Here is a 12,286-nt window from a genome sequence, read left to right as displayed (position 1 = left end):
ATTGTAAACCGTCATTTATGCATAAAATACCTTATTATTTATATTCATCGTAAGATAGTGTTTTAATCACTTAAGTACATTTTTTAATATTCTATAATAAATAGAAAATTAAAAGACTTGCAATGTTAATTTCTAATGTAAATTCTATTAGTTCGTTGGAGTAGGTACGTGGCGGACAATTAGAATTTCCTAATTTTACCACAAAACGAATTTATCCAAAATTATAACCAGTTACTGCTGGACCTGAGTGCTTTGAAAGTTATGTCTTCATGAGCTGGCCCACCCTAAACTAAATATTAAGTTAACCCGATATAACGTAAAATTTTAAGCAGGAAGCAATCAATTTCACATAACCCAACACGTTGTGTACAAAACACAAAAAATTTGTTATAAATAATTTCGCAATGGTTCACCCTATATGTATACCTGAAGGAGCAATACATAAGTCTTTTGTGTGACGTAACAGTCGAAGATAACGGTCGGCAATCGGGTAAATATAGGGTGGAAGGTAGCGTGGCAGATTTATTGCTTTATTTTCGATAAGCTGTTATTAGATCGCAGATAGCCACGATGACTTTCACAAAGCTGCCAGTTATAAAATTTACTTTCATTTTATACGGTCAGTTTCTATATGTGCAATATATGTATATAAAATATTAACAATCTGCCACATAAGATTCGGTTCATAAGCCACGTGAGACCGACGGAAAACTAATTTTTTTAATTGTCAACAAAGTTTTGACTAGACATGGGACGGGAATCCAATATGAATGCGGTACATGGCTGTTTATTTTATTATTAAGTATCGCAAAAATAACATTAATCAATTTGACGCCGAAGTTTAAGTTTAAAAAGTATTATAAAATTACGTTATACATACAACTAGTAGGTACATCTAAGTCAAAATTATAGTTATATACGTCGAAGTCGCGATTAACATTATAAAAGACAGTACAACTGTAAAGTCAATAAAAAATAGACGAGATAGGTTGGGGACACCTTCTCAGCCATGAAAGTCTAGTCAGAGACATATTAGAACCAGAAACAGGAGTTAAAAGGAATAGAGACAGACCTAGATTAGATTACTGTTTGTAAATATTTAAGGATGTGGGATGTTCTAGTTTTAGGAAAATACGAAGATTAGCTCAGGATAAGAAAGAGTGGAGTTGCGTGCCCAAGGATTGACGACCTTATGATGAAGTGTACTAACACTTTAAAGACATTATTATTCATGTTTTGGATTTATTTTAATATACAATTGTATTTGATAATAGCGTCAGATATTTTACATTAAAATCCAAATGGCAGTGAAAACCACTACCAAATCAGACAAAATTTAACATGCAAATGCCATATGAGATTTGACATCATCACACGATGCCACAGTGCGTTTTAACAATATTGCAGTGTGTACAATAAAACTCTTGAACAAATACCTTGTTATTTTTGTTTGAAATTATGGACAATTTTCAAAAATTGCAAGCTTCCAACATAACGAAATAATAACTAAATATATCGAAGAGGTGCTCGACCATGAGAATCATTAGCGACAATTTATTTATGAATATCTTAAAAATTATCACTGTCTTGCTACCCTTGACACCTACGCTTGATTTAAAATATGTATCTAAATATATCATTCCTAATTTTGGAATATTGCTTCATAATCGTCTTCTCGATATTCAACGTACTCAAAATATTAACACTTTATTTCATAAAGTAGAAACATGTTATTTGCAAGTTGCATTAAAACTATGAATTTGTTATGAAAAATAATTAATACTATTATCATAGCACGTCAAATAATCAATTACAAACACATGAATGACCAATTTAATGAGGTTGAAGAGATACAGCGTTGAAGAAAATACTGTTGCAAAGAAAAATAGTAAATAACATTATATATCTGCAAATTTGATTTGGTGAAACTGTTAAACATTAACAATAAAACAAAACACATGCTAAATATTAAAAATCAGATTAAAAATAAAAAGTTTTTTCCATCTGATTTGTTTATTTTGTTTCGTTGATAATTGTTAACAACTTCACTGAATAAAGTTTTACAAATATATCTCATACAATCAATTATTGCGGAAAACAAAATAGTAAATAACTAGACACATCTACAAAATTTTATTTAATGAAATCAGAATAAAAATAAAGTTTCACTACTTCAAGACTCCATGATTTTTGACAGTTTTAAAAAATAGGAAAACTTTTTTATTATTTAGCATCTGTTTTGTTTCATTGATAATGTTCAACGGTTTCGCAAAATCAAATTTTGCAGATGTGGCTCGTACAATTAGTTATTTACTATTTTTTGTGCAACAGTAATTTCATTACTAGTGTTGCTCTCCAACCTCCTTAACTGTTTTGGGCGGCATGATTCAAAAGAATTCTTGTCACGACTAAAGCGAATTTCTACTTTTTGTTGAGTTTCTTCAACAACGAGTAGTACAAAGAGAAGTAATAATATTTTACCACAACTCTATCGTTTTTAGAACTAACAGTTCAGGAAAAATTTAATGTAAGTAGACAATTTTTATAACATTTAACGTATCTTTCAGGTTTGCAATTTCTTAACATGCAGCTGCAAGCAACAAAATAACTTACCTTCCAAATGAACAAAATAAATATTTTTCCCAAACGCAGAGTAAAGTCCCCTTTTACGTGAGACATACTAAAGAAGACTATTGCGGCTCAAGAAGTACCTAGTCTAATGTTAAAAGACAGGAAACTATGGTTGTGAAATAGTATGAGTATAAATAAGAGCATCCATAAGTGTAAGTTACTATTGGTAAGTATATTTTTACACTTCCTTTCGTTTTATTCAGACCTTTATTAGGTTCCTTTTTTTTTACTTTACTTATAATTAGATCTATTTTAATGTCTTGATTGACAAATGTGAAGACAGAAATACATTCATGATTTTAGTAAAACAAAAAATTAAAAGTGTCTACGAATGAATATCCACAAATTTCTTAATGAAAATGTTTAATTTTTGAAAACTTTTTGGGTAATCCATATATCAATAATATTCGGTAAACCTCATGGATAACAATTGCCAAAAAGATTGGAAAATAAAGTAGTCTTAATTTATTCTTTATGCAAAACATAATCGAAACCAAATCATAAGAAACATTAAGTTTGTTTTTTAAAAACCAAAAAAATAGCCGTACAACTACACATGAGAACCACTGTATATAAACATTTATTTAAATTGAACAAGAAATGCCCAGCGCCATCTCACGCGTAGTAGCAACACAGGCAACCATTGCTTACTATTAACACAATATTTCCTGCAGTAATATATTCATTTTTAAACTAGCACTGACCTTGTAGCGCCATCTAGTGTTCATCACAAGTGAAACCAGAAAATCGAAAATTGACCAAAATACCACATTTTTAGCAATTATAGTTAACGAAAATGCAAAATAAACGGTTAACAAAAACACCTCCAATTACTGAAGCCATCAAAAATACAAGAAAGCCAATTTCAAGGTGTATTTTTGAATATTTTTAATTTTACTATCTGAAGCCTCAAAACAAAGTATTTCTATAACGAAAATTGCCTATAAAATACTCTTATTTCCCCCAAAAAAATAATGCAACAAGAATGGTAGACTTATCGCTCCCTAATCATGACACTTAGATACGAATTTTATGGTTTAATTTTTAAAATCACTCACCATATGCTCTAACATTTTCTTTTCTATCTCAGGTTTGGACCATTCGACCCTGAAGACTAGAGGTTGAAGACGTGATTCCATTGATTTCATCCAGTTTCGCAAACATTTCAACTCTGCATTTATATCTGCAACAATAAACACATTAAATTTAATAAACGTTGACAACCAAAACTAACTTTATTACGAGATAAAAAGTATCCCTTTTGGTCTTCTGTATATTAATCAATTGCTTAAATTAAATTAATTATTGATCACATTTACTATGCAAACATGGCACAATATAACCAGCATATTAATTGTACTAGACTGCCGTATACCGTGAACAAACTGAACCCTTTTTAAGTAATAACGAATGTCTATTGATCTTAAAAATCAATATTTTGATCCCTCATATATTTGGTACTTCCCCAGTTGTATTAGCTGGAAAGATGTTTTATTCATATATTCACTAAAGAGAAGTACATAGTTCGTTTGCTAATAGTTGAGTTACTTGCACTATGACAAGTAATTCTTGTATTATGAGAAAAAGCTTATGATTCAAGCATTAAATGAGGGGCAGCATTATGTATTTAATCAAACAATATACCACCGCAAAATCTACAACTATAAAGACTTGGAATTTCGTGGAATGGAAGTGGTTTTAATCAACGAAATAAAATATTTATTGTTGAGTGGAAATAATTAAGCAAAAAGATTACTTAAGTCTCCACAAGTGAAAACAATAGGCAAATTATGAGCCATCAGGGATGGTTAACGCTTTAAAAATATTAAATATAATGAAAAAAATAATGTGCAAAGCTAAACTGCTATATCTGCTTCCATTTTATACTGAATATACACAGGACCAAGTATCAATGTTAGTTTTATTTCATCTCATCAAATACTAATTAAAAAAGAATAAAAGCAAATAAGTAATGACCTATTTATTATACATATTTGTATGTAAAATGAATATACTGCCAAAAAACGTTGTTTGTAAATACAAGTAAAAAAATCAAAATTAAAACAGTATTTGTGCCAATAAGGTTACAGTTGATCGTTAACACATGACCTATGAGACATCAAGCGGTACCAAAAATAGTTCACTAGTGATTCTAAGTACAGCAGTGCTGTGACAGAAATAAGTAAGTGACTGACACAAAAGAGAATGGTAATTTAATTATTTTAACTCTAATTGACAAGAAAAGATGTAAAACACTTGGTTTACCTCACAAATTTATGGGACAAATCAAGTGATTACCTTTTTAAGTTCTTTTTCAAACTATTTCATCAAATGGACACTATAAGAATTGTAAGTTGAATTTCGTAGTTTATAGTTTCTTGTTTTAAGTATTAATTTAATATAAATAATATGGTCAAATTTACACTTAATTGTTAAATAAGTCATGAGAACTTGTTACAACTGCTACCTTTTAAATTAGAAATACGTTTTTAAGAATGTAAAAGCAAATTTGTATTATACCTGTAAAAGACTGATCGATGCCTTTAGAATTTGTAAGACCAAGAGCAGCCTGGAGTGAGTCCCATTTAGAGTTAATATGCATAACTCGACGTGTTACCTCCTCTTTTACATCTGGATGCAATTGCACTAACTGACTAGCTTGTTCATTGAAAAGATTTCGAAGTGAATTTTTCTGCACTACCTCATCACTGTAGTGCTGCAAAAGACATGAAAAATATGAATGAATAATTCTAATAAATATTTTATTTTTAATTACTTACAGCTTTCAATTCTTTATCAATTTCACTGAGTTCTTTACTAAATATAGCCTCTTGAACACTATTAAGCCAGGAATAGAGTTCTGAGAACTTAGTATAAAATTCTATTAAAGACCAGGTTTTATCCAAATTTAGCTCGCCGTTTGCCTCCTGTACCAAAAAAATTATTATTACTTAATACATAATCTTTGTATAATTTTATACAAATTACTTGCCTGACAATTGTCAATTAGTTGATTATCCATAATATAATTATAATTAGCTTGTAAAGCTGACCAGAAGTCATCTTTCTGGTCACTGGCTGAACTTCCCCATGATCTTCTCCAGTGTTCTATTTCCTTGCGCTTCTTTTTTGTCAAACTATTACAGAGTCTTGGGGTGATATCTCTTTCCATTTCAGGGGCTTGCAAAGATGACATGGAAAAACTGGCTTTCATAGCTGACACTTCAAAACCTGAAATGAAAAATGCAATGTACAACTAACAGAATCTTTTTAAGAGCTCTAATCAATACTAATCGATTTGTTTGCAAACCACACAGAAATAATTTATGTTAAGCTGCGTCACTTGCACTGCTATATTACTAATAAACGTAAAAGATTAATATTGTCACATGCATTTCAATATAAGCATTTGTAAGTTCCTTTTACTTTCAATAAAAGATTTGAATTATCTGTACTTTAAGGACTTAATATTATCTAAGGAATATATGACTTGGGTTAAATAATCAAAAGGTGTGTATCAATTATAAGTAGTCTCTAATGTTTTTATAAATGCAGATTATTTTTTGTGCTTTTTAAATTACATAATTACCTGCACTAAGAGACATTCTTATTCCTGTTATCTGTAGCTTTCATGAGTCAACTTCTTACAACTTCGAACATGATCCAACTAAAACAAAAAATACCTTAATTAACATAGTAGCTAAGATTAAACAATAGAATACTTTAAAGCTGCATTTAAAGGTCAAAACAAAATTCATAAATTAATCACAAGCAAAAATTAGCAGATAGGTGGGAATAATACTCCTTATATGTTTTGCATTTCTCATTATAAACAAACTACCAGAATGAAGTTAACTTCTACCACGAGTAAATAAAATGGACAACCATTTTAAGACTAAATAACGTATTAATAAACATTAGTTTAAATATTAATCTATGACCATAAATCGATATTTTCCTTATCAGACTAAATAACAATAACAGAAATCAACCGTAAAATTTATAATGCAAAAATGATGAAACCGAAAACACTGTACATATCCTAAGTCACCAAAGCAACATTATGAACAATACATTAATAAATAATTGTCACCACAAAATTCTATAGCTTCTAACTGATTATGCACTAACTTTNTTATGAAAAAGTTTGATTTTGAACACTAGAGTAGCGACCGAAAATATACGTTGTTTTTGAAATTCTTATTATTATTCTTAAACGATGAAGAATTTGGATCACTTTTTTCTTTCATTGAAAAAAGGACACGAAGATTATTATGAAAAAGTTTGATTTTGAACACTAGAGTAGCGACCGAAAATATACGTTGTTTTTGAAATTCTTATTATTATTCTTAAACGATGAAGAATTTGGATCACTTTTTTCTTTCATTGAAAAAAGGACACGAAGATTATTATGAAAAAGTTTGATTTTGAACACTAGAGTAGCGACCGAAAATATACGTTGTTTTTGAAATTCTTATTATTATTCTTAAACGATGAAGAATTTGGATCACTTTTTTCTTTCATTGAAAAAAGGACACGAAGATTATTATGAAAAAGTTTGATTTTGAACACTAGAGTAGCGACCGAAAATATACGTTGTTTTTGAAATTCTTATTATTATTCTTAAACGATGAAGAATTTGGATCACTTTTTTCTTTCATTGAAAAAAGGACACGAAGATTATTATGAAAAAGTTTGATTTTGAACACTAGAGTAGCGACCGAAAATATACGTTGTTTTTGAAATTCTTATTATTATTCTTAAACGATGAAGAATTTGGATCACTTTTTTCTTTCATTGAAAAAAGGACACGAAGATTATTATGAAAAAGTTTGATTTTGAACACTAGAGTAGCGACCGAAAATATACGTTGTTTTTGAAATTCTTATTATTATTCTTAAACGATGAAGAATTTGGATCACTTTTTTCTTTCATTGAAAAAAGGACACGAAGATTATTATGAAAAAGTTTGATTTTGAACACTAGAGTAGCGACCGAAAATATACGTTGTTTTTGAAATTCTTATTATTATTCTTAAACGATGAAGAATTTGGATCACTTTTTTCTTTCATTGAAAAAAGGACACGAAGATTATTATGAAAAAGTTTGATTTTGAACACTAGAGTAGCGACCGAAAATATACGTTGTTTTTGAAATTCTTATTATTATTCTTAAACGATGAAGAATTTGGATCACTTTTTTCTTTCATTGAAAAAAGGACACGAAGATTATTATGAAAAAGTTTGATTTTGAACACTAGAGTAGCGACCGAAAATATACGTTGTTTTTGAAATTCTTATTATTATTCTTAAACGATGAAGAATTTGGATCACTTTTTTCTTTCATTGAAAAAAGGACACGAAGATTATTATGAAAAAGTTTGATTTTGAACACTAGAGTAGCGACCGAAAATATACGTTGTTTTTGAAATTCTTATTATTATTCTTAAACGATGAAGAATTTGGATCACTTTTTTCTTTCATTGAAAAAAGGACACGAAGATTATTATGAAAAAGTTTGATTTTGAACACTAGAGTAGCGACCGAAAATATACGTTGTTTTTGAAATTCTTATTATTATTCTTAAACGATGAAGAATTTGGATCACTTTTTTCTTTCATTGAAAAAAGGACACGAAGATTATTATGAAAAAGTTTGATTTTGAACACTAGAGTAGCGACCGAAAATATACGTTGTTTTTGAAATTCTTATTATTATTCTTAAACGATGAAGAATTTGGATCACTTTTTTCTTTCATTGAAAAAAGGACACGAAGATTATTATGAAAAAGTTTGATTTTGAACACTAGAGTAGCGACCGAAAATATACGTTGTTTTTGAAATTCTTATTATTATTCTTAAACGATGAAGAATTTGGATCACTTTTTTCTTTCATTGAAAAAAGGACACGAAGATTATTATGAAAAAGTTTGATTTTGAACACTAGAGTAGCGACCGAAAATATACGTTGTTTTTGAAATTCTTATTATTATTCTTAAACGATGAAGAATTTGGATCACTTTTTTCTTTCATTGAAAAAAGGACACGAAGATTATTATGAAAAAGTTTGATTTTGAACACTAGAGTAGCGACCGAAAATATACGTTGTTTTTGAAATTCTTATTATTATTCTTAAACGATGAAGAATTTGGATCACTTTTTTCTTTCATTGAAAAAAGGACACGAAGATTATTATGAAAAAGTTTGATTTTGAACACTAGAGTAGCGACCGAAAATATACGTTGTTTTTGAAATTCTTATTATTATTCTTAAACGATGAAGAATTTGGATCACTTTTTTCTTTCATTGAAAAAAGGACACGAAGATTATTATGAAAAAGTTTGATTTTGAACACTAGAGTAGCGACCGAAAATATACGTTGTTTTTGAAATTCTTATTATTATTCTTAAACGATGAAGAATTTGGATCACTTTTTTCTTTCATTGAAAAAAGGACACGAAGATTATTATGAAAAAGTTTGATTTTGAACACTAGAGTAGCGACCGAAAATATACGTTGTTTTTGAAATTCTTATTATTATTCTTAAACGATGAAGAATTTGGATCACTTTTTTCTTTCATTGAAAAAAGGACACGAAGATTATTATGAAAAAGTTTGATTTTGAACACTAGAGTAGCGACCGAAAATATACGTTGTTTTTGAAATTCTTATTATTATTCTTAAACGATGAAGAATTTGGATCACTTTTTTTTTAATTGAAAAAAGGACACGAAGATTATTATGAAAAAGTTTGATTTTGAACAGTAGAGTAGCGGCTGAAAATTACGTTGTTTTTGAAATTCTTTACCGAAAATATTATTCTTAAACGATAAAGAAAACATTTTTTGACAGGGAGAAAATTTTGAGTCGAGGATTTCGGGCTTGCTAACCCGATTGGAAAGTTGTTAGCTCAGGCCCTATTAACTTCCGGTCGTCAGGATATGAATTTACTAGGGCATATCAAGTACCTGAGTAGAAATGTAATAGGCGTAACTTCGAAGCTCTGATAATTTCAACAATTTCCGTGGTTGTTTAGACCCCCAGTTGCGTACCATATACTCGCTTTGGTCAGCATCAACTGGAACACTCTGTATACCTATATGTTTATTGTTTCCTGTTGTCATTATAAAACTAATATTCGCTTCATTGTTTGTATGTATCAAACGTTAACTATTTCCTGAAGTATCTATGTAAATTTCTACGTGCATGATTATGATTCAGTAATACGATTCTAGTAACTGCGGTCTACAAATAATAAAAAATGCATAGACCGTTGGAACAATCTTATACTTTATTCATTGTTTTTAAACAGCGACATATCCCATTGCATCGAGACTTATTAATATCGCAAATAGATACAAAATAACGTGGTTCTTTCACCTTTGGTAAAGAAATAATATCATAATAATATATATGCAACCTAATTCTTGAATAAACTTATCTAAAATATACCTTTGGCTTCTTAGATGATTCACATTATAACAACCCAAATATAAGAGCGTAAGATCTAAAAATAATACCTCAACTTAATTGTTTTGACGCCTCATATATCATACGGCAGTTTAAATCTATTTATAAAATACCCCCATTGAGTAAATGTTTTACCCTACTTTTCATATCGCTATGAAGACAGGCATATGAGATTTTATCACCACACATTAATATTTATTAAATTTTTTTGAAAGTTACCCTATACGCCTAAGATGCTCCTTCGAATTATGCAAACTACTAAACGCATCAATTATGCACGTAGCATTCAAAAGGATTCCTTTTGTGTCCAAATGAAGCCAAAATAAGTTTTATCTTATCACTTTGGATGCTACAGTTTATACTTTTAATGTTGAGCTACAACTTTGTTCTAGCACATGTGGCTTGGGGATGTACGAATAAAATGTTATTACAGTATAAAATGAGAGCAGAAAAAGTATACAACACACATTGCAGGCACGGAAAATTGTATTTATACTACAACAGAAATGTAAAAAGTAAACAAAAGGTGGAACACATTTTATAGCTTTTAATTATTTTTTTGGTGCAATCACAAGAATTTATAACTTATTTATTTATAAAAAAAATTGAATTGACTAGCAGGAAGTAGGAAAAGACTGCGGGAATATTTAATTATGCTAACTATAAAGGACAAACTAATAAGCCTATTTAAACAGTCAAACACAGTACCTAATATAGATGTTAAATTTTTACACCTTTTGCATAGGAAGTTTTGAATCAACGATCTGTCTGAAAGGCATTAAAGACTGGTCTTGAAATAAAATAAAAGTGAAATGTTATTTACTTAACTTTAACAGGTTACTGTGCTTTTAAGAAGTCCCATTTCAGACGTCGTTGAAGCAATTGTAATAAATCATGCAAACTTGAGTACTTTTCTAAGTAATTAGCATTTATTAGTCTATAGAGGATACATATTGTGTGGGTATGGATTTACCATTTTTACTTTCACTTTACGCACAAAAAAAAGCAAATCAACTGTCACAGATATAATGCAACAAAAATACTAGTTAAAATGCAGAGAAAGTGAGAAAAAATAATAACAACTCACTATAACAAATGAATTTACTGTTTTTCTTTTTCTGGGAACCTATTTCTTTGTAATGGCGTGATACATAAACTTAAAGTTTAATATATTGAAAATATTACGAATAAATCTTTAATTAATCATTTCTCTTAATTAATATGGTTAAATAAATGAAAGTTAACGTTGAAAATGAATTATAGAAAGTTTACTGAGACCGATAACGATGTTTTTAAACAGAAACATTTTCCGTTCCGGCGCATCCACCGAAATTTTAACAATAACACTCGCACCGCATATACGTTGTATATATTTTTTGTCTTTTAAACGTATGCATAGGTACATCAATATTTTATTAAAAAGGTAAATAACTTTACTTTCAATCTCAAAAAAAGAAAATAAATTGATAACACTGCATTCTACATATTATTTGTAAAAGTTTGTAGAAGTAAACGCAAAAAGTCTTTGTATTTAAATGCGGAAAACAGCAAGCATAAATAATAAATATGCACATTAATGTAATGGGTACCTGTTTCAACATCTATTATAAAATTATTATAGCTACTAATTAAGTTACTTTAATTATAACGGATGCAATGAAAATCATGGAATTTTTAAAACGTAATAACGACTGATACTTTTATTATACAAAAAAATATATTTTTTATCATAATCCAGGTTTTACAGTTATCACACTGTTACAAAAACATAACAAGCACGTTCGGTGTCTTAGCATGTTATTTTAGAATAGTTGTGGCGGTAGGGACTGGTTCACATATGGGTCCATAATTAAAAATTTGGTAGTTTATTTCTGACCGCAATTGTTCACTAAAACGGCGATAAGCAAGGGCAGATCGTGAGCAAGGCAAAACACTTGCTCAGTTATTAGGTATTCTGTTGCATTGAAGGCGCTTAAAATACGACTTCCTCCACTCCCTGTGTAATGTTAAGGGCTGACCTGATCACTGAATCATCTTTGCTCACCCCAGCTGCGTTGACCGAAGGGTAAGTACGAAATGGTCTACCGCATTGTTTGTCTGGTTTGTTTTGTTTAAAATTTTATGGGGGTGCAATTATTTACTTGCTCACTGCGGAGAAGATTAGTAAATATAGCATTGTGGGGGTTG

General features: G+C 29.5%; 1 protein-coding gene across 2 annotated transcripts in view; it reads right to left on the bottom strand.

Moving 5' to 3' along the window:
* LOC108733798 overlaps nt 1-6,518 on the bottom strand; it is a 93,393-nt gene extending 86,875 nt beyond the window's left edge. Inside the window, exons 1-5 of one of the 2 annotated variants that reach the window (XM_025979802.1) lie at nt 6,221-6,518; nt 5,624-5,862; nt 5,412-5,558; nt 5,152-5,347; nt 3,690-3,814 (exon numbers count right to left, since the gene is read on the bottom strand). In XM_025979802.1, the coding sequence (XP_025835587.1) occupies nt 3,690-3,814; nt 5,152-5,347; nt 5,412-5,558; nt 5,624-5,862; nt 6,221-6,236 (723 nt within the window). In that variant the 5' untranslated portion in view covers nt 6,237-6,518. The remainder of the gene's footprint in view (nt 1-3,689; nt 3,815-5,151; nt 5,348-5,411; nt 5,559-5,623; nt 5,863-6,220) is intronic. The other variant, XM_025979803.1, reaches the window with a different exon arrangement.
* Nucleotides 6,519-12,286: the final 5,768 nt, after the last annotated feature.

The sequence above is a fragment of the Agrilus planipennis genome, unplaced genomic scaffold, assembly GCF_000699045.2.
Source record: "Agrilus planipennis isolate EAB-ADULT unplaced genomic scaffold, Apla_2.0 scaffold11, whole genome shotgun sequence".
In the NCBI taxonomy this organism is placed as follows: Eukaryota; Metazoa; Arthropoda; class Insecta; order Coleoptera; family Buprestidae; genus Agrilus; species Agrilus planipennis.
Note: the sequence above shows the minus strand (reverse complement) of the source record. Positions and strands in the feature narration are given on the sequence as shown.